The sequence below is a fragment of the Odocoileus virginianus genome, chromosome 12 (genome assembly GCF_023699985.2).
Source record: "Odocoileus virginianus isolate 20LAN1187 ecotype Illinois chromosome 12, Ovbor_1.2, whole genome shotgun sequence".
Lineage (NCBI taxonomy): Eukaryota > Metazoa > Chordata > Mammalia > Artiodactyla > Cervidae > Odocoileus > Odocoileus virginianus.
The window spans coordinates 59,217,014-59,244,922 of record NC_069685.1 but is presented as its reverse complement, the minus strand read 5'-3'; the positions used below and the strand labels follow the sequence as shown (position 1 = coordinate 59,244,922).

At 42.3% G+C, this 27,909-nt stretch overlaps 1 protein-coding gene across 11 annotated transcripts in view; it reads right to left on the bottom strand.

The window, feature by feature from the left end:
- The window catches only part of GIT2 (GIT ArfGAP 2), a 41,250-nt gene that overhangs the window by 6,816 nt on the left and 6,525 nt on the right, over positions 1–27,909 (bottom strand). For 2 of the 11 annotated variants that reach the window (XR_002316471.2, XM_020906989.2), the window contains exons 4-17: positions 27,228–27,333; positions 25,627–25,713; positions 25,383–25,513; positions 23,576–23,670; positions 20,778–20,823; positions 19,584–19,635; positions 16,303–16,375; positions 15,955–16,052; positions 14,812–14,923; positions 12,123–12,265; positions 10,023–10,172; positions 6,085–6,333; positions 4,345–4,434; positions 92–174 (exon numbers count right to left, since the gene is read on the bottom strand). Coding sequence is in view for 9 of the 11 variants with exons in the window: in XM_020906989.2 (XP_020762648.2) it covers positions 92–174; positions 4,345–4,434; positions 6,085–6,333; positions 10,023–10,172; positions 12,123–12,265; positions 14,812–14,923; positions 15,955–16,052; positions 16,303–16,375; positions 19,584–19,635; positions 20,778–20,823; positions 23,576–23,670; positions 25,383–25,513; positions 25,627–25,713; positions 27,228–27,333 (1,515 nt within the window). In the remaining 2 variants the exon portion in view is untranslated. Of the gene's footprint in view, positions 1–89; positions 175–2,885; positions 4,435–6,084; positions 6,334–6,900; positions 7,683–10,022; positions 10,173–12,122; positions 12,266–14,811; positions 14,924–15,954; positions 16,053–16,302; positions 16,376–19,583; positions 19,636–20,777; positions 20,824–23,575; positions 23,671–25,382; positions 25,514–25,626; positions 25,714–27,227; positions 27,334–27,909 lie in introns of those variants that run through there. The other 9 variants (XM_020907011.2, XM_020907001.2, XR_011490719.1 and 6 more) reach the window with 9 other exon arrangements.

Sequence of the window (27,909 nt, the reverse complement as noted above, 5' to 3'; positions counted from 1 at the left end):
AGAAGCCGGTGGAGGTGGTGAAGGGCATGACCATGCTGTTAAGTTTCTGGTTAAAGAGCCCAGCCCCAAGGCCTTTTTCCTGCACAAGTACCCCATGTCCTCCAGGTCCCTGTCATTGGGAGTGTTGTCATAGTCACTCTCAGGTGTGCTATTCTGCTTCTCCAGCCGGGATGCCTACAAGACAAAAGGTGATCCCGTTAGCTGAGAGCACCAGATACTTCCTGGCTGCCCTCCCAGGAATCCTTACCTGTCAGGCCACATGGCCTTCATGCCCCAGACCTCATCTGGGACAGGGGCCAATGCTTTATTAAAAATTTAGTAACGGGGAATTCCCTGGGGGTCCAGTGGTTAGGACTTGGTGCTTTCACTGCCCAGGGCCTGGGTTTGATCCCTGGTAGGGGGATTATGACCCCACAAGCTATGTGCAAGGCCAAAAAAAAAAAGGTTTTTTAAAAAAACAAATTTTAGTAACTGATGAACAGTGGATCCAGAAATGCTTTTTTTCCTTCTCTATCCCATCTTCATCTTCATTCCTTAGCTGCTCTGCACCCAGATCCCTGATACAAATTAACAGAGACACGCAAGGCAACGTTCATGTTTAGCTCTGTAAGAATTCTGGAGTTTAACCATAATATAAAGAGACCCATTTAAGAAGCAAACATGCCGTATACCCACAGATTGGATCATCAGTGCTGGGAGCTGCTTGCAGATAAACTGGTCTAATAGCAGATGGGAAAAGGAAGGGCCAAAAGACCCGGGGGTCACCCCCAACGCCAAAAAGTCAACAGAAAACCTGGACCAATAACCTGGGCCTCCTGTCTCCTGCTGCCTGCGATGCCCCAGCCTGGAACTCTAAGGCCCACCACTGCTCTCAATCTGGCTCAACAAGAATCACTCTCAGAGACGGCTTCTGTGAGCCACAAGAGGAAGCCAGAAATCACTCATTCATTGCCACACGTTGTTTGTGAGCCAAAATGGATGAAGCCGGTGTGACAATTGGTTTCCAAACATTTTCATCTGTCTCCCCAAACATCTAGCCCTTAAACATAAAGATACAGTGTAAAATAAAAGGGATGCAGAAACCCTTGAACTATTTTGAGCAAATGGCAGCAACACTAAGTACAGGGCCTTCAGGGTGGGATGGGGGAGTATTACATTTAGAGGGGACCACATTCCTTTGAAGGGAACTGTGTTAGTTCTGGAGTATTTAATACAGAGGATTTCCTCAGTATTTATCCATAGTGCTTGAGAATTTCTTCATTTGAATAGAAATCAGTGGAAGCCAATTTAAAACCTAGGTTGATTACCAATTGCAAAAGACAAACATGAGCTATTTCTAGTTCTATACCTTGAATTTAATCCAAGTGAATCAAAACATGTAACTAAGGATTTTTATTGCAGCTGTAGTAAGAGATAGATGCAAATTCAGAATTTCTTCATGTGTAAATTCAGAGCCCTGTTTAAACACATGGAGTCCCTGTGGCTTCACCTAAGAATGGCTCCCTTAGAGTGAGTCAGTTAAGAAAGCCTTCCTAAAGTTTAATTATTTGCTCCGTGCTGACCATGCTGCGTGGCCTTCTGAAAGCCCTATGTGAGCAGGCAGGCAGGCAGCCCCTATTCTGCTTCATCATTCTGCTTCTCTAGAGGCAGAATACTGTTAGGACTTGGTGCTTTCACTGCCCAGGGCCTGGGTTTGTTCCCTGGTTGGGGAATTATGACCTCATAAGCTATGTGCAAGGCCAAAAAAAGTTTTAATTAAAAAAAGATTTTTAGTAACTGATGAACAGTGGATCCAGAAATGATTTCTTTCCTTCTCTACCAGAATACGTGTTGCCTGCTAGCCTCTCTCTGTCCTCTCCCAGGTAGAACGCTTGTTCTCTGTGTGTGCTGAGGTCTTTCAGATGCTCTATTTGGTTCCAGCCACTTAACACAAGACATTGCGATGAGCTCCTAAAGAGTCTGTGCTTTAACCACTAGAGTTCATCTGACAAGTGATTGGAAGTGTTGGCTGGCAGCTGTACAGACAGTCTGCAGAGCTAGGTTCTGTAAAAACTACAACATGCAAGATCCCTTTGTTTCGATCTCCTACCAGCAAGCGGTGCTGCTTCACTTGCTGCCTCTGATGTGGCTTTATGAACCAATCAGTGAGTTACTGGCTACTGGCTGTCTAGATGGAAAACTAAAGCAGGCACTATATCCTAGGAAGGGAACAGTGAAACAGGCTCTTCCAGAGATGATCTCAAATAAAAAAACAAAACAGAAACAAGACAAAACAAAACAAAACAAAAAAAAAAAAATCTCTTCTTACCTTTCACAGTGCATGTTTGATTAATCTTTAATTTTCTTTTCCTTTAGTTTTTGTATATAAATACACACAAAGATGAGTGTGTGCTTCTGTGTATATACACATACAGAGAGCATAAAATAGACTGTGAAAAACCTGCATTTAAATAAGTATTCTGGGAAATTTGTCCAGAGTAGTTCCAGTGGAAAAAGCTAGAAAACAGAATTAAACCCAGAAAAATCCCATCTTTTTACAATGGATCTTTTTAACCTTCCTTGATGTAAATTTGCTAATCACAAATCAAATGCATCACCCGTGATCAAAAGTACCAAGTTTCATTGAAGCATGTTAGAAGAGTAGTGACTCATCTATCTGATGAAAGTACTCAGGAAATGCTTCTTGAATACAGGTAACAATGTACAGCAATAACCACCCAGGAACTTGGTTACTTACATTAAATCCTTCATCGTTGTCAACAAAAGCATATTTCGGGTTTTCAAATTAGTGAGCGTTAATTTTAAGGAAATTATTGTCAACATGCAGAATTCAGGTCTATTAGTTAAAAGTGCTGCTCTATCAAAGCTGTTAATAGAAAAGTTACCTTATAGTTGGTGCTGGTTCAGTTTATTTAAGAGACTGGTAGCTTTCTCTGAATACAGATGTGCCATAAAAACCTGAACTCATGATGAAGCTGTCAGGAGCAACTGGGATCACCAGCGTAAATGATGTGTATAAAACACTGTCTCAGCAAGCAGTCCTGGCAATAATTCTCAAAACAACCAAAAATTTAAAAAAAGCTTTTTCACAGTGGACAAAAAGGTTTACCTGACTCTTAGCAACAACATTTCAAGAAAGATATCATTTCTATTTAGCTGCCCTGGGATGGAACCTGGGTCTCCTGCATTGCAGGTAGATTCTTTACCACTCAGCCACCAGGAAAGCCTTAACTGAAATACTGTACTAAAAACGGTGCAGTTCAACTTCAGAACTGCTCTGAAGATAGTAGCACACGTATGTCGGGAGGTTTCTTTTCAATAGATCACCTCAAAAGCGCAGAAAAGAGCCCCTGAAAGGCCCCTGAAGTGTGAGGCACTGGGACATCTCTCCTCAGTGGGAAAGAAGACTCTCCATAGGCCCAGCCAATGTGGAGGGAACAGACAAAGGCCTGGTGCAAATCCCCCCTGGTCTGCAAAGGTGGTCCCTCACCCACAGGCTCCCACCCTCCTCTCACTTTAGGGACACCACCTCTCCAGTATAAGACGCAAGAGCCAGGACCTGAACACAGGTCTTCAAAGCCTGTGCTCTTCCATGACTTTCCCAGCTTGCTGTCATGTACTCTTCATGCATGAAGGCATTTTTTAAACTGACAGTGCCTTTGGGAGCAGGGGTGTCACCTAACTTCTTAGGACTCTTTAATTGACTTTCTGAAAGGCAGGGTATGGACGAGGTGCTTGATAAATACTTGCTGCCTGGCTATTCTAAAGGGAGCTTACCTGAATCACGTACTGTTAACTGGGAATGTAAATTATACACTGGCAAGTTGGACTTGACCAACTAAGAGTGAACAGCTTCGTCCTAACAGCTGCCTACACCTCCAATCCGGACATGGAACGCAGGGACTGCAAGACCTGGGTCTGTCAAGTCAGGTGCTGACACAACACATGTCAAGATGTTAAGAAAATAAAAAACAAGAAACACGGTGTCTCAGCATTTCCGTTAGTTGTAATACACTCTGAACAAAATTGGACAGATTTGCCATATTATGTTTAACCAGCAGCCAGCTAATTTTCTGATTGTTTAAAGAGACAGAACGCTCAGAATCAATGTTACAGGGTGAATTGTGGACCATGTTAAAAGTCACATGAGACTGAGAAATGAGGAGTTAGCTGGGAGGGAGGCCTTCTCCCGCAGACATGCGTGCGGGTGTGCGTGCGAGGCCTCATGCAGGACAGAAGGGTTGTTAGTGGAGGAGGGCGGCAGGCCAGGAGGGCCGGGAGAAGCACCAAGCACCCAGGAGCAAGGCCCTTCCTCCAGAGAGCAGACCATTCAGTGTACTTAACCCTTCGGGTGCTCTCGTCCCTCGACCAGGACAGTGTGGAGGGGAAGGAAGGCAGAGACGAAGAGGAGGTCACAAATGCACTCCTCCCAATCTGGAAGGGGAAAAAGAGACACACTCGGGAAAACACAAAACAAACATGAAACCCCGCCACCCACCCTGGCTTTGCCCGGGTTCCCAGTTAAAAGACTCCTAAGGAGCAACTCACTACATGGGATCAGTGCTGAAACACCCACGCTAGCCAATGACAGATCCCCAAAGATATTTAATCCCTCAGAAAAATAAATGCCTCTCGGAAATTACTAGGAATCTGTAAGGCTATTTTTCTATGAGGGAAAAGACAATACCTAGCATAATCTGTCAACTGCCAATGGTTTCTTTTTTTTTTAAATAGATAGTCTTAAACAAACATTTGTTTTTTAATCAGGACAGATGATATGAAATGAAAATCTATACAAATGGTTTAAAGTTGGTTTATATATATCAGATACAGTACAGATATATAACTTTTTTTTAGATATATAACTTTTAAAATAATAAGACACTTTTACATTTTAAGTATTTTTAAAATCAAAAAGTACACTGTTAAAATGAACAAAGTGGCTTTTCCTAAGTTTTGTTCTCAGTTATACAAAAATAAGACTCTTAACTTAGTTCAATGGCATTCCCATTACACCAAATGTGTTGAATCAATTGTTTTAGAATGTTTAGTCCAAACAACTTTAAAAGCTGAAGCAGCAGATTCCCAATTACAATATAACAACACTGTAATTTTACCACACTAAAGCTTGACAAAATTGAATAGGGTATAATTTCCCAGGCCATATTCTTTACTATTGACTCTGAGAACTTTTTTGGAAATCCCTATAAAAATGGACTGAAGAACAACTGACATTCAAAAAGATAAGTATTACTCTCTGAAAAAAATAAAATCACGTAGGTTCAAAATGCAAACATTTTGTCAAAACATAGTTTTTAAAAAAATAAATTAATCCAAAAGATATATAATTTGAAAACCTCACAACACAATACTTATTCCACAGGAAAAACAAGAGTGTTAGCAGCCTGTTACAGAATACTATCCTTGGAACATAAAGCTGGTAAAGTTGATATAGGAGTTTTACATTTCGTTCTCATGAAATGAAAAAGCAACACTTTCTCCCCGCAGTGGGGGAGGAGGAGGCGGCAGCTAGGCCGGCACAGGTGCACTGACCACAGGTGCAGGGCTGCCGAGGCCCACAGGCTTCCAGACCAGGCCTGCACCCCCAGGCCACAGACGCCACCTGCTGCACGTGGAAGAGTGGAGAAGGCACTCTGAATTCTGAGGGCTCTGGTGCATAAGCTGGCATGTACCCACCTACCTGGAAGAAGACAGTACTTTCTTCCAGTGGTAACCTTTCTAAATTTTTGGTTTTGGATATGGGGAAGGAAATTCATGACCAAAAAAGTTCCAACAGTGGCCGCCTGGGAAAGACACTATGGATATGGGGCAGAAAAAGGGGGAGAGGGGGCCAAGCAAGAGCCAGAATCCCCAGGGCTGCTGGGACACCTTCGGCCACAGGCCCTGAGTGCTTGTGGGAACACCACAAGCACCCGTCGACATGTCAGTACAGCAAACACAAGGACGGTTCTCGTAGCCCGATTTGGCAAAGCGGAGACTGGGGATCTGCAAGCTGAGAAGAGGGAAGGCAGGGGTCAGGCTGGACAGAGAGTAAAGAGCGGAAGCGCTGATGGTGTTACTTACGTGCGCCGGGAAAGGCTGGAGTCTCGTCCTGCTCTCTTCGGGATGGTTCACTTCTCCCATTGGGAGATAGGGTTTCTGACCTGATCCCGTCTCGTACATGGACATGGGCCTACTGCCACGGGCAGACGGACGTCGCTTTAAGGAAGAGTGGTTGGAAGTGTCTGTGTACTCAGAACCAGTTTGCACCTGATATATATTGGTTGTGGCCTGTTTCCTGAGGTTCGAATTTTCACTCTGGAGTGTTTGAAGCTGAAAGACACGTTTGGCAGTGGGACTGTGTTTTTCTATAGCAAGCAGAAAAAGCAAACACCAAGTAAACGAATACAACTACCAGCTTTAACAATAAGAACAGTAACAGCTTGCTGAGCTGAAAGTCAAAGGCAACCACAAACACAAACTTTCTTCTAGAATGAGTGAAATGCAATCAACTCACTTAATCACTTAAGCAAATGAAATCATTTCTGACTGTGGAAAAGTTGCAGTTTAGACTTTTTAAAAGCGAAATATCTCACCGCTTAAAGACTGGTCATGGTGGCCCTAGAAAATATCTGCAGGCAGGCTGTGCCCTGGATGGTTCTAAGGCTGTTTCAAGCAAGAGCTTGAGATCATTAAGACATCACTTAGGTAACCTGCTTTTCAGATGAGCCCTGAGCAATTTGGAAATGCCAAAAATGTCAGCAGACACCATGGAAGCAGCACAAAGATAACTTATTAGAGTTGCTTTGCAAAGCAAGAAAGACAGTGAAATCCAGTTTACAAAAAAAAAAAAAAAAAAATCAGATGAGCTATTGCTGCCCAAAAAGCCAACAAGAAAAATTAAGATCAACAAGTTTTTATTACATAATATATTCTTTGAAATTCCAAACAACTGAGTATTGTTTTTTCTTAAAGAGAGGGAACCGGATCAAGGTAAGTTTGCTCTATAAACATATCACGAAGAGAACCGGAGGCCTACTGAACTATCAACATCTTCATCTGAATGTTCCACTGGTGTGTGTGCCGCCCTCTGATGATCAGTCATCTTTCAGCCAGGGCCGGAAGACCTGGCCTCGCTCTCCTTTGGCTCTGTCGCCCAGAAATGCAACCGTGGTGGTGTCAGCTTTAAACACGCTAAGCTGCCTGGCACCACCCCGTTTTAGTTAGAGGCTGGCACTTGGAGGCCCTGAACGCTCTTCCCATTGCTCACATGCAGGCTGCTTCATGGTGCTGGATGAATTAGAGTTACAGGGATCGGCAAGGAATCGGGTTCCTCTTTAGCCATCTGGCATGTCAGACACAAGTAACTGAGTTCAGGCTGTTCAATGTCCTTCCCCTCTGGTGCTCCTCCATCCTCCAGGGCATTTTATAAGCTGGGTGTGGTGTGAGTTCAGCTGTCTACTCCTTGACAGAGTAAAAATCTGACCAAATTCCCCACGGGGGCCAAGGCTTAAGTCCACAAGCAACTGTGTCTGCACCAGAAGATCATTACTTTTTTTCCAATAGCCAACCCATTCAGTGTTAGGAGTTACTTTCAATTTCTATTTTAGAAAGCACCGCTCTGTGACAAATACACCAATAGTGGCTGCTCCTCTTCATTAATTAGCATCTTTTCCAAGCAACTGTTAAATGTGAAAGATCAGACACAAATCACGCTACTTTGTTGACTACTATATTAAAAAACTTTACCTGACTTTGAAATAAAATCAACGTTTCTTCACTGAATAAACGAGTTCCATATACTTTATATCAGTAGTGCCAAACGCCTGTGGAAGTCTGACTTACTGTCTTTGCCACAGAAATACCCTTGTTTTCTATTTTCTCGAAGCGTGACCCCTGAGAAATGAGAGGATGCTTCTACACCTATGCTTCAGGCCATAACTTGTATCTGCAACTCCCTTTCCAAAGACAGAACAGCTGCAAAGTGATAAGCAGCTACTGAAAAGTGCTACATTCCAGGAGACAGACAGGCGTAAAGTGCCTGTCAAAACTACTTATTAGGGAACCCATGTTCTAAAGTAAAATGGTCGAGGGCCAAAAAGTGAGGAACATTAACTGACACATGGCCCTCAGTGTAGGATGGGGGGATCTGGCCATGTGCTTATCTATGTGGAAACCTCCTAGAGGATTTTAGACAAGGTCTTGAAATCTGAAACTTTATCTTCACACTTTTCACTCTAAAACATCCAGCCTAGATTTCACCTGAATGTGCACAAGTTCCTGGCCTCAACTTTAAAAAGTTTTAGCAGTCTGAATTTAGCAAGATGGCCTTGGAAAAACCTGAATGATGCTTATCTTAATAAGAACCAGGCTATACTTTTTCTGTTTGGAAGGAGTACAACAGGAAATGAAAAGTTACAGATAATAGTTTCAGAAATCAAGAGCATTTTCTAAGAATTGAGGAGATAATCCATGAATAATGACAAATAATTCCACTCAACATTTCTTAAAGAAGCTTGAGACATTTGCTTTCAGAGATTTGAGGTTATCTCTGATTTCTACAAATACTAAAAGGAGCATAATGGAATAAAAATGGTAATGCTTAGCACACTGAGTTGCAGTGACAAAGTCAGCTTGTTTCAGAAAAAGTCACCCCAAATCCATGTATTAGTTCAACTAATGAGACAAACTCTAATTCATTAAACAAAAGAAATTTCAGAGAAGAGAGAAGGGCAACTCCTGTACATTATGGCAAAAGGGCACTTGGTCTGTCTTGTTCAAGGCTGCACACCAGGCTTAGACAGGGCCAGGGTGGCAGAGAACAAATGTCTGATTAAAATCTGATTGATCTTCAGGTATTCTTATCCCCTTCTATTACAAGTACTGAAGCCATCTATCTCAAAATGTCTCCAAAAAATGATCTAGAACTCAAAAAGAATCCTGGACCAAGCCCCAGGCGAGGGTGCACTGCGGTGTCCTTCCCTGACAAGCAGAGGGGCCTGGGTCTCTTAGTTCTTCAGCCTTCCTTCAGGAAGCACCGCTGAAAAGGGCCGGCCACAAACAAGGTGCGCTGTGTCCTCTGGTGGTGGTGACGATTCTGAAGCATTACTCTTCAAGTGATAGTAGGAAGACACAGGTACATACTTTGTTTTGTTTCTGGTTAAGGGAAGCGTGTGTGCATCTCATTTTGTAGAGCGCTGAATGATGGGAGCAGTACCAACAAAGTCTAGGGCAGAATTTAGAATTTTTCCACTTCCTCTTCTTAGCATTCTTATCAAGAATGACTTACATAATCCTCTCTTAAACATATTCTTTGCTACCATTAGCCACACGCTTTTTAGAGATCAATATATTCATGTTTTTCTAACTCTCTCAAAAGGTGGCAAACAAGGAAATGCTGAGCAAATAGGATTGTTTCTTACCAGCGTACAGTCTCGCTTGTGCACATGAAGGTTTTCTTATATTAGTTGAGTATCTATTCTGTGACTCTGAGGACATCATAAATTAGTGGTAGGTACCGGTCAACAGTGCAGTGGGACTCTGAGACTGGGCTGCCAGGGTGGGGGTGGGTAACAATAAATAAAAGTGAACAGGGACAGCAGCCTGTGTATGGCGTGGGGTGGGCTCTGAAATGCTGGTAAACACATACCCTGTCCTGGGCTTTCGTCTGCTCTGTCTCATGGTGTGACTAGAATAAGCAACAAACAGTAAGAATCACATCCATGGAGCTGTGTCTAGCTTCCCAGGAAACACAGGATCCTTGCAAGGGTCTCTACAACTGATACAAACACTTAATAGGTTATGATGTTCTCCTACCTGGGAAACTTGCACTGGATTTATATCTAATCAAAGCTACTTTGTTAAAAATATCCATAATACATACTGCTTCCAAAGAGACAGCTTGGCCCAAAGATTTTCAGGTCTGTTTTTCTTCCCTCTGACCACAAGCATCATGCCTAGGATTCTTCCTTATATACTATGGGGTTAAAGAGCAACCATCCTGGCATTTATTGACATGTTACCTTTTTCTGCATAATTCTCAGCTCGTCACTCAAGTTGTTATTCACCTTCATTAGCTGTTGTATCTTGGCCTCAGAAGCCACTAGAGCGTTTTTGACCTCCAAAAATTCCTGCACAGTGACTGGTCCATCTGATAAATCTGAATCTAGGCTCTAAAAATAAATTGGGGAAAATGTTCACAATCTGAGACGATGATAACATTCAAGAGTAACAGCTCAAGAATTTCAAATTCTGACTGTGCCAGCTGGATTGCAAAGTTAATCAAACCAAATCAAGGCTTCTGAGAGGAATGCGAAAATAAAACAGAAAGGTAGGGCTCCTATAATAGATGAAAAATTTTCAAGTCAGTATTTTCTAGCGATCAGACAGTGGGGCCACAAATCTACTCTGACTCTATACACCTGTCTTATCTGCCTTTCTCTTGTTCGTTCATTTTTCTTTTTTTGATTCATTATTTCACTCATTCTGACAGATTTTTACTAAGCACCAGGCAGTGTTCTAGGGGCTTAGGTTACATAAGAAAAGAAAATAGAAGAAGATTCCTGCTTCCATGGTGTTTACATCCCAACTGAGTGAGAGAGGGAAAAAATAAAAATAAATAACTACGTAGTATAAGTGAATGTGATAAGTGCTATGGAAAATAAACAGAACGGAGGAGGAGTGAGGGGCTGGGGAGCTGAAGGAGGGGTGGCGGTGGGTGCATTTTAACTAGACAGCTGGGTGGGGGGACATGAGCAACAGCCTGCAGGAGGGGAGGTCACTAGTCAGGTGGCTGTCTGGAGGACAGCATTCCAGCCTGCGGTAGGCCTCAGCTAGAGGGCGTGAGTGCGCAAGGCCCAGAGGAGGGGGAGGCCGGCCAGTGCAGGGTCCAGTCATGACCCGCCTTCACTCGACTGAACCCACCACTTCTGGGGAGACTGGCAGACGTTTCAGATGGGACGGCTGACTCCTGCCGTCCCCTCCATGTTCCCTGCATCTGCCGGTGGCACCACTGATCCGCACAGCTGTGTGAGCTAGAAAACTCCGGACACAACTCGGGCAAATCTACCTTCCCACTTCCAACGTCTAACTTGTCACCAAGCCCTGCCTTTTCTGTCTTCCTGTTTGTCCATTTTCAAGTGTTTGCTGAGCCCCCTGCGGGCCAGGTCTGGGATATTCAGCGGTAGGCGGGTCAGCCAGGCCCCTGCTGCCCTGGCCTCGGGCTCACCCTCTGCTACAGTGACTTTTTTTCCATCCAGACCCTCCCAGCTGAAGAGGGTGAGCCTGTGTCAGCTCTTGTTTGGACCTTGTCGTCACCTCCCCACCGGGTTCCTTTCCTCCGCTCCTGACCCACCAGAACAGTCCTCCCAAAACAGAGGACCCGACAAGGTGGACACAGTCTTCCTGCCCTGCCTAAAAGCTTCCTGGGCTCTGCGCTGCCAGTCGAGGTCTCGGCTCTTCAGTCTGGGGTCACGCTCCTGCATGGTGTGACCCCTGCCCTCTGCGGCAGCTCGGACTCTCTCTCCTTTCAGGTCGCCTCTCCACGTGCCCAGACTTCCCCCAGGTGCCCCGTCTCACCTCCGCTCGGTCTGACCCCTCCCGGCCTCTCCACATGCCCACATCCCGAGCCTTCTCAGCCTCCTGACACTCCCCGTCAGCGACAGGCTGTGTCTGTGGACCACCTGCCCCCACCCCTCTGCTCCTGTCTGCACTTATGACCTTCGAACCGCGGTTCCCTCTCCTCTTGGTAAGGGCAGCCTCACAGAGGAAAGAGACCAGGCCTCATTCAGGAGAGTATTATCCAGAGAAGTTTGGGTAACTACCCAACAAAAGTAAAACATTTGTTGAGAGAATAAAACCCACCTCCTCACAGATTTTATAAAGTCAATACTGCAGCTGGGCTGTGAGTCAGCAACTGACTCAGGGGCGAGGGACCCCCTATTTTAAAACTATTTACCTTGTTGACCTTAGCTTGGGCCAAACTAGTAGAGAACCCAACTTTACCTCCAGAGCACTTTTCCCAGGCCTAGCCCTCAAATGCTTTACAAATCAGGCAAATTTTGAGGAGGAAAGATCTGAAAAAGAACATAAGCTCACTTTCTGTGTGCAGTGCACCACCTTACCTTTTGCCTGTGGGCCTTGCTTGCAGTAGCTTCCGGATCCGTGTCTTCGTCTGACGCCACACTGTCATAGTCTGGCTGGTCATTGTCCTGACTCTCAACACTGTGCTGGTTACTAATTGTTTTCAGTATCAGTTCCACATTGTCTATCAACAGAAGCAAATAACTTTACTTCAGCTTTGAAAAGAACTTCTTTTTTCCTAAAAAAAACAAGCCATTTAAAAGACTGGGAGAAAAATGACAGAAATAACAAGGTTCTAGTCACCCCAAAAAGGGATAACACAGCACGTTATCAACTGGACAGAGTCTACTGAAAACTATAGAGGGAGAGTGAAGCAACCATCTGAGATACCTGCCAAAAATGGGCACATGAATTAGATGGTTAGAGAAGAGCTGCTCATGTAAGGTGGCAGGTTCCCAAATTTGGAATCATTGAAGGAAACAGTATAGCTGAAATCATGAAAATAAAGCTGTAACTAAAGTATGATTAACTGCAATTCAGTTACAATTTTAACTTTTTTACAAGACAATGTCAAGTCAAAACAGAAAGAAAACTGCTAAAGGAAGCCTAGAAACTAGAAGATCATTGAATAGGCATGCTGGCCTTTCCTTAACTGAATGCCAGTGAGAGAGAGAGAAAGCAAATGACCCATTGGACACACCCATACAGACCAACAGCATATGGTTACTGTGAAGTAATGATGGTTCTATCAGCTGTGACACATAATGAATGAAAGATTCGCAAATTATCCAAGTCTGTCAGCTCTCTTTCAGGCAACTCAAGCAAACCTCGAATTTCCAATACTGTTTATGGACATTTTGAAGGATGATATCTGGGTGATAAACTATGTTTACACAAAGGGAATTTTAGTTTCCAAAATGAATATGTAAAATATACATACCATCAGATTATAGAAGTAGTTTGAAACTAATGAAAAGAGTAATCATTCACAGCTATTGATACATGTTGTTCTATTTCCTGCCAGTCTTTTTCCCAAGCATATACACATATATACAGTAAATTTTACTATTGGTAGCAGTCACGGTCTATAAAGTTGCTGTGAAGAACAAATCAGCAAATACTGAAGTGGAAATACAGTTAGGTTCCTGCAAACCTCTGGTCACATTTTTGTCAACTGATAAATACATAACCTTGCTTCACGTGCGTTTCTGTTTGAAGATCAATGAATATGTATCACTGATCTATTAACACTGAACTCAGCACTGTAACTCAGGCCTGAACAAAGCTAATCTAACACATGTATTTTCTCTGTAAGGCATGTCACCGCCTTCATGTGCTCAGGAATGCTATACAGTTCTTCAGCACTGTACTTGGGGACCACTTTACATAGTGAAATTATCAAAAAATGTGAAAACTGTGGCACTAAATAAATATCAAAAAGGCTACTTGCTTACAGTATAAGAACTGAAATAAAAGGAAGAGCATGGCCTTGCTCAGTCTCACATGGGAGCATGTGTTTTGGGTGACTCAAATTTTTTACCACACTGTACAGATCCACATTACTTTGTCAACAAAGGTCCGTCTAGTCAAGGCTATGGTTTTGCCAGTGGTCATGTATGGACTGTGAGAGTTGGACTATAAAGAAAACTGAGCGCCGAAGAATTGATGCTTTTGAACTGTGGTGTGGGAAGACTCTTGAGAGTCCCTTGGACTGCAAGGAGATCCAAGCAGTCCATCCTAAAGCAGATCAGTCCTGGGTGTTCACTGGTAAGACTGATGTTGAAGCTGAAGCTCCAATACTTTGGCCACCTGATGCAAAGAGTTGACTCATTGGAAAAGACCCTGATGCTGGGAAAGATTGAGGGCAGGAGGAGAAGGGAACGACAGAGGATGAGATGGTTGGATGGCATCACTGACTCAATAGACATGGATTTGGGTGAACTCCGGGTGTTGGTGATGGACAGGGAGGCTTGGCATGCTGTGCTTCATGGGGTCGCAAAGAGTCGGACACGACTGAATGACTGAACTGAACTGAGTCAGTAAAATTAAGGACAAATTGTTGTCAGTTAATCATTACTATCTTTGGGGATACAATGCTGACTGAAAACTAAATTCTTATTGTATGTATTTTTCCTATTCAAATTTTTTAAATTTTAAAATAAAAACAACAAAAATACAGTATCAGGGCTGGGGAGGAAGTGTGTTCTCAAGCACCGAGGCAGGAACCTGAGCTACTGAACAAGACTCAAAGGGCAGCTTGGAAATATGCGCTAGGTGCTCTTTTCACAACTTTAAACACCAAAAATTCTCACTGCAGAGATCTAAAGTTTATAATCACAAATTCCAATTATGTAGAACTCAAGTCTTGTAGGTAAACAATAGCAGGTGACTGGGAATTCCAATAAAGGGGGTTTATTTTCTTTGTCCTTTAACAAGATCTAAGTCACACTTGAATTAATTTCAGAATGCAATTTATAAGGAAGGCAGGTGACTGAAGAGGTAAAAACTCATATATAAGATAAATATGAATCACAGTTAATAATGTTGAGGTATTCACAATTCACCAGGACTCAAAGAGAGAAACTTATCATCACAACATAGTATCAATAAAACTTAACAGGGCTTTAAGCTGTGGTATCGATGACTGCTTTAATTATTTTTATAACTTTAACACATGTGTGAAGTTCAGAAGGCCAAAGAAGCAAACATTTAGAGGTCTGAAACAGTTACCTTTTGAACTAGAGAGAGGGCTGCCTTGCTGTCTCCTCTTGGCGTCACTGAGAATGTCGATAACCAGAGTGGCAAACTCATGGGCGTTAAACCGAGCTAGTTTCTGTCTGCCCTGGGGGTGAGAAAATAATTGGAAATATTCCCAGATATAAAAATACACACATGTTCACATAAAATTAGTCAGACTACTGTTAGAGTTCATCAAAGACCTTCCAGCATGCTCAAAGTACCATCAATCACAGCCATAACTGAATCAAACTTTGTTTCTGTGGATAGTTTAAAACTATTTACATAATAGAATGATGTTAACATTTAAGTTTTCACAAGGCATATTTCTTTTTGTGAACTGAAACGAAATGGTTCCACTTAATGCTTTCTTTCTATTACTAATTCTGGTTTGAAATAGGCCTACTAGTCAAAAATCAATTTGAAGGGACAGATTTTTAAATTTCAAGATAGAGTTTAGATGCTGAGGCTCTATCACTATATATAACCATTAATCAATAAAAATGAAGAGAGTTTCATAATTTATTCAACTTCTCTCCTTTTGATAGATACTTAGGTTTTTACTGTGCTTCACATACAATGCTTCAATGAAAGTATGCATAAAGCTTTGTACTTTTATTTTATTAGGACATATTCCCAAATAAGGTATTTGGATGAAAGGTATTTGGTACCCTGGGTGAAAGGATGCAGTTAATTTTGAGGTGCCTGTAATCAGTTAACAAACTGCCTTTCTGCAGTCTGTAGCAATTTAAACTCTTATCTGTAGCATAAGAATGCAACATCCTTACCAGTGTAGAGTCTCCTTTATCATATACTTTATTAGTTTGATGGATGAAATGCTCATTAATGCCTTCAGGTTGCTTTCTTTGATTACTAATGAGGTGAAATATTTCTTTAAAAGGCATTTGAAAGCCATCTATAATTCTTCTGTGAACTGTCTTACGTTCTTTCTCAGTCACTTATTAACTTCTGTTGCTTTTCTTATCAATTTGTGATGTGTGTGTGGGTACGTAAAGGACATTACCATTTTAATCAGTCAAAAACATTTTAAATACCTGTCCTGGGAAAATAAAATACCACAATATTGATCATTCCCCAAAGATCACTACTAGTGTGTTTTTGGACTCGGCCACTTGCCTGGTTCCGTGTCGATGAGTACTCGGGATTGACCGGAAGGAAGGGGACGACGGTTGTCTCAGTCACCAGGGTGCTGTGGTTCTGCGTGGCAAGCCAGACTAGCCGGAGGAAAGAGCCAGAGATAGAATCTCATCACCACGGGTGCTACTGCTCCTCTGAGAGCCTCGGCTCCCGCGTTACTAGGGAGACTTGGGGTAGCACACTCCGAAGCCAACATACACAAGAGTCAGAGTCGACACACGTGTTATCAGGACAGCAGGAGTTGGGCAAGGAGAAACACTGAGGCTGGCAGCTTGCTGCTGCCTGCGGTAACAGAAGCTTAGTAGATAGAGCCACATGTTAAGTCACCTGCATCAGTCTCTCGCCTGTCAACTTCATCGTACACATCCATGGCAAGTTCTTCAAACAAATGATTACTTAGCTGAAAGCAAAAACATATCAGGGACACAAGGGACAAGGATTAACGCTAGGAGAATGAGTGAGGACTGTGACTTATTCACCCTTCTACCTCCAACGTCTTATCCAAAGTCAGTGCTTACTTAGCAAATACCCACTGTTAAACAGACAATAGCATTTCAAAACGGTACAGATCCTCTAAAAACACCTGCCACCCGCTGCAGCCTCCCTCCAGACATGCAGATAAGAGAGGCACAAGGCAGCTAAAGTGCGAATCTCAAAGACAAGGTACATTCTCCACTCTTCGTGTGACATCACCTTCAAGTCTCTTCTGCTCTTTCTGGAGAACGTTTGCCAGCACCCCCCGCCCCCATTGTAAGGGATCTTAAACCCTTGGTAAGATAAAGAAGTCAAAGCATGCCATCTCAAGAGGGTAAAACCCTGCAGGAAAATACCACCCAGACCTCTGCGTTAAGTCTCTCTGCTGTCTTCCTCTGTAGGTAGGGGTCCTCCAAACTCCCAAAGAACTACCTGAGCATCCCCTGCCAAGGACAGCCTGTCTAATCAGTACACCATGTAGTGTCCCAGCAAAACAGTCCCCACAGACTGGGGCGCCCGCCTGGCGGCAGCCGGGTCTTCCTCAAACCAACAGAGACTGAGCCCCGGCCAGGCTGGCCCCAGCTCTCCCTGCACTCCCTCCCTCAGGAAAGCCTGCTGCCCAGTGGGTGACTGCTGCCCTGCTCTGTGAGGGCAGATGCCGAACTTGTTCCATTCTCTACTATCCCTCTCATCCCCACACAGACCCCAGCTCCAAGATGGGACTCTAAGTATCTATTCACTCACTGACCAGGAGATACTTCCTGCTCAGTCTAAACCTGGCTGTGCACACCTCATTGGGACTTGTTAAAATGGTTACGGTACACTGTTAGATGACAAAGGCAGAATAAACAACTCTGTAACTATGCTCCAGTTAAAAAAGACAGGAATCTGAAACAAGAATCAGAAAAATATACCAAAATACTAAGCCTGAACTTATTAAGAATATAGTAAATGAAAGAAGAAAAAAATATAGTAAATGAACATGATTCCCTTTCTCTATTTTCCAGATTTTCTCTAGTGTGATTAGACTACATTTATAATTAAAAATCAGCTCTGAGAGATTTTTGCTGAATAAGGTGAAGGATTGGGAAACTGAACTTGCATCATAAATACCCAGTGTGCTTCCTCCAAGGGGCTAACAAGCTAATGTTATTACTACTAACAATCACTGCCACACCAATACTGCTGAGGGCTTACACTGGAGGTGCCTTGCTAATATCATCATCATAGTAAACACTACAGCTCTCTGAAGACAGGAACTACTGTTATACCACTTTACAGAGAAGGATACCCAGGCACAGAAGTTAGCGTGCCTCAAGTCACAGAGCCAAGGAGTGAGAGACTGGAGATGCGAGTTTCTCTCAAAATGTTAAAATTTACGAATTCAAGGAATACATTAGTCATCTTATATTTCTCCCAGCTGTTCATCAGGGAGGGAGAAAGGGAGACACTGCAGGATGAACACTGAACTGGCACTGACAGGAGGAGGAGACCGCGGGGGGTGGGCAGCTGACCCTCGCTGAGCAGCTCTGACCTGCAGCTCTGCTGGACCACTGTCTCACTTTCTAGGACAGGACACCGAGGCGCAGAGCGGTGCAGAGCTCGTCTGAGCCGAGCTGCACCTGACCAGTCTGACCCAGCGCCCAGGGTCTGGAGAGCTACACTTGACTTTCTCCCAGATATTTATCTAGTGCCTTTAACAGCTAGAGATATTACAGACCTAACCCCAGATTTCAGCCAAGCAAATACAAAACAGCATAGTCAAGGGGAGCTGGGGTTTTCTCTTTAATGTCTGTATTATTTAAAATAAAAATCAGCTGACATACTGTAAGTAATTAAAAGGAAACACAGAATATTCAGTGCTGACTCCAAACCTTAGCGTCTTAACTATAGGACCTCCTTAGTTTAAGAAAGGCAGTAAAAACACATACACACAGAACTGCAGATACACCAAACAAACTACATAAAATACATTTATTGCATATTACAGGTAAATGCTACTAATGAGAAATTCATTTTATGTATTATGTAGTACTTAGTACTATACAAAGTTCTAGTAGAGTCTTCTATTAAAAAAAAAAAAAGAGTCTTCTCTAAAAAGGGGGATGAAGAGTAAGACACGAATTAGGAGAGCTGCGAGTTCAGAGCTGAGCTTTGGGAAAACTCCTACCTATATTGCGAGGGTGGTCAGACTTCAGCCACTTGAATGATGAAAGGGAGAACAGCTGGGAAAAGAGGGTTCCTGAAAGAAGACCTGAAGGTGGCCTGAGAGGGTGCTAATCCTTAAAGAAATATTTAAATGCACACACCCACACCCACACCCAGTGGGAACCAGATGGGAAGAGGGGCCAGAACTGAAGAGTGAGAGTGGGATGATGCCCTTCAAGGTTATAACAAGAAGGGTCTTGGTTCTGTTCTTGAGGGCACAGAGAACAGCTAAGGTGGGTGAATCAGGTCGTTAGAATGCTGGGGAAGCTCCAGGTGAGGCTTCATTTGTGGGGACTTAACATAGAGATTGTGTTACCAGAGGAGTAGATTTCTCAGGGGCCTGATTTAAGCTGAAATGGACAGGCTGGAAAGAAACATGCAGACTAACACGAGCCTGTGACCTGAAGAACTGGGTAAACTCTGAGCACATAGCTGAGGCAGAACTGATTATTAAAAGCCCACGTTTTACAAAGCTCTGATGAATGGTGTAGAACATGCCCAACATGAGTAGGGGATGGATCCCAAATGGCAGCGAGCTTTTTATCAGTCTCTAGCATCCTACGAGGCTACAGGAAGTCATCCCAAGGAGTGCCCTTACTTACTTATTAGTAAGTAAACTTACTAGTTTACATTGAGAGAAACCAGGGAACTCTTATAGGCAGAAACAACTTTCTAAAGTCAAAGGCACAGTCCTCACTTTTAAAATGACAGAGAAACATGGCAGTCTTTGAAGCAGAGCCAGTGAACTGGATGTACTAACTTAGTACTTCCATTCTTCTTTACTGCAGACTAAATGGTCTGCTTCTGATTTAATGTCTGAGAGCATGAAACAGTAGTCTGATGTACTAGGTAACAGGCTGAGAACAGGTATTAGCAGGACACATGGTTTTCCATAGGGGTGTTCACTAGTAAATAGAGATACTCACAGACTGAAGTTTCTTCTTAGCAGCTTTTGCCAATTCAGACATATCCAGGCTGCTAAGAAAATGTACAACACTGATAAGCAAACAAATAAAACCATTTTCATGAGCTCTGTAAAAGGTTAAGGTAGCCAAGGAATCAAGATATTCATTACAGCTCATGGACAAGGTCAGAGGTTAAAATTCTTTAGCCCAATAGTCAGTGAGGAAACTGAACAGAACTTGGTAAGACTATCTCCTAGAAATACCACAATCATGCAAACATTTCTCATGGTAAAGAGAAAAATAACGACCTACTAACCAAAAGGCAAAAACTACTGCCATACTAGTCCCCAGAGTGTGTATGTGAGAAATCAAAATCGTTAAAGTATTTTTTTAAAAAGTACAATAGAAGAAAAATACAAAAGGGGCAGAATGTTAAAAACCAGAATGGCAAGATTACATATGGAATAGCAATTAATCTTTTCACAAACTCTTGACAGGATCTGTGCAAAGGTTATCAGCTATGTAAGGGTTTAAAGCTCATTTCTACAGCCATGATCTCATCTGACCTTATAGACCAGAGGTCAACAGATTATAATCCCCCTTTCTGTTCAGCCCACGAGCTAAGTATGGATTTTACAATTTTAGGTGCTTGGGGGAAAAAAAACACAACAAATGATACTTGATAATATGTGGAAATTATATGAAATTCCAATTTTAGTATCCAGAAATAAAATTTCAATGGAACAGACATGCCTTTCATTTACAGAGTCCACAGATGCTTTCATTTACAACTGGCAGAGTAGCTGTGGCAGAGGGTGTGTGGCCCAAAAAGCCTGAAGTATTTACTATCTAGCCCTTAACAACAACAACTACGAAATTTGTTGATCTCTATCACAGACAAAGAATATATTCTCTTATAACACAGAAATATTCTGTGATATATCTAGAGACACAATATACTGTCACAGCTGGCTAAAACTATGACAGTATCACAGACTCTGATTTTCTTATTAGCAAATGTGTTACTTGCGCTCTTTCAAACTTAAAATTTTATATGGTGGTTTACTTACAGCCGTCTTATTTCCAAAGTGCATAGCCATAAAAGAGAAAAATGTATGGGCTTTGTTAAACACAAAATATAACACATTTATACACTAAACAACCAAGGAAAATACTAGTGACAGATATAATTGATTGGTATTTCAATGGCCTTACCTGTCTGCCATTTGAGGTATTATAAAGTGCTGTCCATTTTTGTGATCTGAAACAGAAACCAAGCCAGAGTTTCATCTGTATAAATACTAATAAGATCTGTAAAGGAATACCTTTATTTTCTGAATTTATGTTTTGCTCCTCTCACTACACAGTTTTTGTTCCTCTCTCTCCTCTTTGCTCTCTTTTTTTGAATATTTTGAATCAAAACATCTTTTGATTATTTGGATAATTTTTTAACATTCCATATTAATTTATCTCTAGAGTTTCTGACCATATATGATTGTATAGTCTTTTCTCAATGCCAGGGATTATAATATGCATAACTTTTTACAATCTACTAGAAATAATATTTTACCATTTCAAGAAAAGTGCAAAAACTTACCTTCATATTTCTTTTACCTTCTCCCCTTTCATGTTGTAACTGTCAAATATATTACTGACACATGCTGAAAACCACACCATACAATACTATAACTTTTGCTTTAAACTGTCATACATACCTTTAAAAAACTTAAGAAGAAAACAGACTATTGTATTTATCCAATACTTATCATTTCTGTTGTTCTTTCATTCCTGAAGTTCTGAGATTCGCTCTGGTTTATCAACTCCCTTCCACCCAAAGAACTTCCTTTAGTATTTCTGTTAAGAGCAACTAATTCTCTTATTTTTTTTCATCTTAAAATGTCTTTTTTTTTTTTTCCCATTCCTGAAGGTTATTTTCAGGGAAATAGAGTTCTTTTCTTTCAGCATTTAAAAAATATTGTTCTACTTCTTTTTTATCTCCGTGGTTTCTGATGAGAAATCCACAGTCATACACATAATTGTTCTTTTATATAGTATCATTTTTTTCCCCTTGGCTGCTTTCAAGGCATTTTCTTTCTTCATATCTTAGCAGTTTGATTTTGATGTGTCTGAGTGATGACTGGCGTTCATCCTGTTTGGAGTTCCCTGAGCTTCTCAAATTGTGATTTTACGTCTTTTGCCAAAGTTAGAGTTTTTACCCCATATTTCTTCAAATATTTTTTCTGCACCACATTCTTTCTCATCTCTTTCTGACAGTCTGATGATATAAATGTTCTGGTTTTGTCCCGTAGGTCCCTAAAGCTCTGCTAAGCCTCCTTTTCCTCTCACTCTTCGTTCTCTCTGTTGCTCAAACCGGATTTCTAGTGATCTATTTTCAATTTGCTGACTTTTTTCTCTGTCATCTCCATCCTAATTAAACCCATCCAATGGGTTTTAAGATTTTAGTTACTGTATTTTTTAGTTCTAACATTTCTGTTCTTTTTTATATCTTCTGTTTCTCTGCTGAGACTTTATTCAGTTTGCTTCAAGAATGTTCACACTTACTTCTCAGAGCATGATACTACTATCTACTTTAACATCTTTATCTGATAATTCCAGCCTCGGAGTCACTGAGGGCTGGCATCTGTTGATAACTACTTTTCCCCATGCACGTCTTTGAGATTTCCCTGTTTCTTCCCATGTCCAGTAATCATGGACGGCATCCCAGGTATTCTGCATAGTATGCTGTGGAGACTCTTGTGAGTCTTCCTTGAATTCTCTGGTGAATGTTAATATTTTGTTTTAGCAGGCACCTGACCAGGCAGGTTTTGCCTCCTGGGCCAAGCGGTGAGAGAGACTAAAGATAAAACAAAAGCTGTCAGGGTTCCCCTCAGCTCTTAGTCAGAGATTTAGGTACCTGTGCTTGCCACGACTGAAGCCACAGGATTACTGATGGGGAAAGGAAAAGAGAAAAATCCTGTGGGAACACCCTGATTCTCAGTCCTGTCAGAGTCCCATTTCCTGCTCCTCAGACCACACAGAGAAGGCTTCTTTGCACCTGCTGTGCAGTTCCAGGTTTGGGGCTGTCCTGGAGGCCATATCAGAAGTAAAATAAAGGGGACACTCACCACCAGCTTGACGTCACTGTGAGTTCCCTAACCTGCCTGCCGGAGTCCTTAGATAGCTACTCCATGCATTTTTGGTTCAGGGTTTTTATTGTGTTCAGAAGGTGAGACAGGGTGAAATGTGCTTACTCCATCTCACTGGGAACTGGAATCATACCAGGGGCTCTTAACTCTGTAGTACAACCAGGGTTGAGAACCACTGGTTATGTGATTATACACATATGTGGATATGCTATATCAGGGGTTGGCAAACTCATTCTGTGAAGGGCCAGACTGTAAATATTTTAGGCTTTGTGGCCATATGGTCTCTGTTGCAACTACTCAACCTACTCAGTTCTGCTGCTGTAGTGTGAAAGTGGTCACAGACAATACATAAACGAGTGGGCATGGCTATCTTGCAATAAAACTTTATTTTTAAAAAGCAACGTAATAGGCTTGTCTGGCCCACAGACCAAGCTTTGCTTATCCCAGCTCTACCTCATGAACAAAGCAGGTTAATAGTAAAGTTCACTTTTTCCCTTTTCCCCATTCCTTAGCTAGCAGAATTCTGCAAACAACTATAGAGGTTAAGGCTTTGCTCTTCCATGCTGACTCCCATTAACCACAAGAACTGTGGTGCCGCATTCAGGCTGGGTTCAGCGATGCTCTCTGATTCCTGAAACAGCCACAGTAGAGCAATCATTTTCAAAAACTAAGATTTCAAGCTGTGATCGACGTTATGTATCTCACATATAGCAAAAAATGCCGTAGTCATCATTTCACACAGAAATCCTTATTTGCAGTTTTCTTAAGGAAACGTTAGAGTACAGACCATAAACAGCAGTGCCCTGACTTGCTCTTCCAGGGACTGCCTGGCTGCAGGTGTCAAGAGGCTGCTCTCCTTTCACTCACCTGGTTTCCTGCCACAGAGATAGAAGGCTAGTCGGTCAGTCAGCTCGTACTGTATTTCTACAAGGCGCTCTGCCAGCTCATGGTGCCCTCCTTGCCTACAAGAGAAAACAAAGTGCCATTTATACTACTCACTGGCCACGGGTGCTAGAAGAGAAAAGTACAGAGACATCCCCTGAGATACCTGAGGAGTTTATCAAATGTGACTTTTCAGAATAATCAAGTTTTTTGTGTGAGGTAAAGTGTCAAGGTCGACTCGGATTCCCACTTTTATAAAGCTGCTTTCATAGTCTCAACTACCCCCTTTCTCTTATTAATTTATAAGGCAGGGGACGCCCCTGGTGGTCCAAGGGTCAAGAACCCGCCTGCCAATGCAGGAGACATAAGAGACGCAGGTTCAATCCCTGGGTTGGGAAGAGCCCCTGGAGAAGGGCATGGCAACCTACTCCAGTATTCTTGCCTGGAGAATCCCATGGACAGAGGAGCCTGGCAGGCTATAGTCCATGGCATCGCAGAGAGTCAGACATGACTGAAGTGACTGAGTATGCACACATATGAATGATGGAGTGTTAGACCTGATGAAATACTGCATTCCTCAACACCTGAGCTCTTAGTCCCAGACACTCTGCTCTATCCAGTCAGGACCCCCCGCTCTGCCGTTTGTGCCCTGTCCACCCCTCCTTCCAGAACTTGACCCACATCCTTCTCATCTGAAATACCTTAGCTCCTCTTCACACACCCAAATCCAATCCATTCTTCAAAGACCAACTAAAGGCATTACTTAATGATCTGGGCCACAGTGAAGAAATACTATGTATGTAAACATTATGGCAATGAGTTCTACATTATCTTGCCACATTTAACTCTTACATGCATTTATGAATCCCCTCCTCCATGAGAGAGTAAAAGTCTCTCTGGGAGCAGAGTTTTGTCATTTCACTTGTCATTTTCAAGTTATCAACTGTCATTTTACCCTGTGCAGAGCACTGTTCTTTGCAGTTAATCAAGTTAATTTGGAAAAAGAAGGAAAGATGATCCATCTTCTGTCATTTAAATCATATTGAAGACTAACCTATGGATTTACTTTTTTATTTTCCACTACTTCACAGCCAAAATTTTCAAATGAAGAAAAATTTAAAGAATTTTATAGGAAGCCCCGAGATGTCCACTACCTAAATCCTGCAATTAACATTTTACTATACTTGTTGAACCACATATCTGTCCATATAGGGGCTTCCCAGGTGGCACCAGTGATAAAGAATCCGCCTGCCAATGCAGGAGATGTAAGTTCAGTTCCTGGGTCAGGAAGATCCCCTGGAGTAGGAAATGGCAATCTACTCCAGTATTTTGCCTGGAAAATTCCATGGAGAGAGGAGTCTGGTGGGCTGCAGTCCGCTGGGTCGCAAAGAGTCAGACATGACTGAGCACACGTGCATATCCATATAGATTTGTTTCTAAGTTCAAGTAATGACTAAAAGTATTAAAAAAAAAACCAAAAGTGAGAAGTGGGTTCTGCAACTCTTCATACTTGATGTGGATTCTAACTATGGCTCAAATATCACTATGTTACAAAGGATAAAAAAAAAATGAAAGATTGGAAGCTAAAGCACAATGGTTAATGGTTCTACCTTCCCTGACTCTGACTGGCTCTAAGATCATATGCACTTGAAATATCTTCATCTGCAAAATAACAGAATTCAAATCTTTGAAGGAGCTAAATGCTATCCATGCACAATTTAGCCACTTTTAACAATGAATCATACACAAGGCAAATAATCTCAGAGAGAGGTGACAGAGTTGAGTCTCTCACCTGGCATAGTCGACAGGAGTTTTCCCACTGGAGTCCTGGGTGCCCGGGTCTGCTCCGTATACTGCCAGCAATTCTGCCTGTAGAATCTGCCCTGCTTTGGAGGCCACGTGGAGGGGGGTGTTTCCTTTCTCCTAAGAATCAATACAAAGTACACAAAAAGAAACGAATTAAATAACCGGAAGGCTAAGCAAATGCAACCCATTTAGTTTCAACTTAATATCTGAACCAATTTGTGCTTTCTTACAGGGTGAAAAAAGTTGGCTTGTGCTCCTAAAGATAACAGCCTCAAACAGGTTTCAAGATTCCCTGTTCTCACGCTTGAATGGAGTTGCTGAAAAATACACAAATAAGAAAAGAACGCTTGTTAAAAGTGTGAAGAATGAGGGAGCAAAGCAGCTGGCAGACCACTGCAATCCACATTATCACAGCACTACATCATCTTTATCTTGCTTAGCAAGGTGGATGAAGCTGTCTCTCCCGTGCTGGTCATAGCTACCCCTGGGCTCTAAGGCAGAGTCAGGCCCATGTTACTGATAAGGGAACTAGGGCTGGGAAGGCTGGTGTGCCCAAAGGCGTGATGTGTCTAAGTGGTGCAACCAGTCTCTGAGTGAGAGGGAGTGTGAGAAGCAGTTGAGCATGGCTCTGAAGTCTGACAGACCTGAATTTCAAACCACATACCCCTCAAACTGTGTGAACTTGAGAAAGCAATCTGAACCTGTTTCCTTATCTCTAAAATGGTGATAAAAATGCCACTTATTCACAGGCAACCATAGAGATCAATGATACAACAGACCATGGAGCCTGGTACACATGGAAATGACCAAAGAAAACAGCTGCTATTATTATTGCTGTTGTTATTAGCTGTTAATATTGAAACTAGGGCTTTAAAGCTTCAGATCCTAGCCTGTGTAAATCACAGGATTCTGCCTTATATCACACCCTCTCCACAATATTAGTCTTGGCCTTGTGTAAAATGATTTAATGAAGTCTTTCGGGGTGGAAACAGGCCTGTGGCATATCAAATTCTGTGGCACTGAAGAAAAGCCCTTATACATTCAGAGGATAAGCTGCCTTCCTTCAACTCTTCCTTCAACCCTAGAATTGTCCAAAATGCAATCATCCTTACCATAGGATTGAAGAAAGCTACTCTAACATCTGCATCCAGGTCCTGTTTTCCTAATTAATTTTATTTTTTGAAATTGTGGTTTAAAACCACAATGAATGGAAGTAACAATCACATCCACCTTCAGGCAAAGTTTAAAATTCTGAACTGTGAGTGCTTCTGCTCTGTATGAGCATTTGCCAAAAGTAGTGCTTTGAAAATAAAGATACGCGTTTTTGTGGCATCTCTCAAAAACATGCAAAGGCCCACATGAAGAAAGCCATCGACTCATCTTGTGAGTTTAATAAACCATCCCATGGACTACGGCTCTGAGTGACGCCCTACTCCTGAAGATCTCACTCAGCATGCAACCTAGAAACCGGCAGTAGTCCCACAGACCTTGTAGTCCCTCCTAGAAACAAACTCTGACATGGCTCCTATTTCAAAGCTCCACAAACAAAAACTTACAGAAATTTGACTCTAGAACCAGACCTAGAAAACAAAAATAGTTTCCTGGATATTTATTTTTTCCTTTGTCCCACTAGTATACCTCCACTAATATGAATGGTTGCCATTTGAATTAAGATGAGAGAAGAAACCAACTGCAAAAAAAGCTGTTACTAATTACTTCGGGTACAGAAAGAAGTTGTTTTTCTTTTCTTTCTAAGTGTCTTTTTTTTCCCCAAACAGGACAATGTGCTGTTTCATCCAGTAATTTCAGGATTCTAAAAGGTGTGACCCACCTTACTGAGATCTTTGGCAGTCACACTGTCATCATCCCGGCAGGGCAAGCGGTGGACAAATGCTAACATCTGATACTTGGCTCTGATGAATTCTGCTTTATTAGGACTGGTTTGAGAACAAAAAAAGAAAACAGTTCACTTGCAGTTCAGATACAACATTTCCCATTCTTCAGACTGTAAACAGAAGAGGAAGTGACCCACATCCCCCACTCAAGAATAAAAGGAACAATACTGAAGTAAGCTTTGGCAGTGTGTTGTGTTAAGACCTGAAGTCTGAAAACGTACATTAGTCATTATAACGGCCAGGAATGCAGAATACCTGCTTTTTATAGTATCTTTCTTCTCTGTGTCATTTTCTGAAGTGACTTAGCAACCTTGGGAGGAAGCAGCTCTTTGTCCCATCTTGTAAGAATCCAGATGTCTGGTCTGACTGCCTGTTGGTTGAGCACCTAAGCTCAAACCCAGTGACATCAACAGCCACCAAGCCTTAATCTTAAACTGGAGAAACCAGACTTATGCTGGATAGCCATGCGGAAGAAACGGTCCCATGCCTGGCTTCGTTCTGCATTCCTAACGGCAAAGAGTTCAATGCACAACTGGGTGACCACCTCCTGTGCTGCCCCTGTGAAGGCTGGTCCAAAACAGCTGCGCTCTTTTCAGTGGGCCCCAGGGGTTAAGAAGA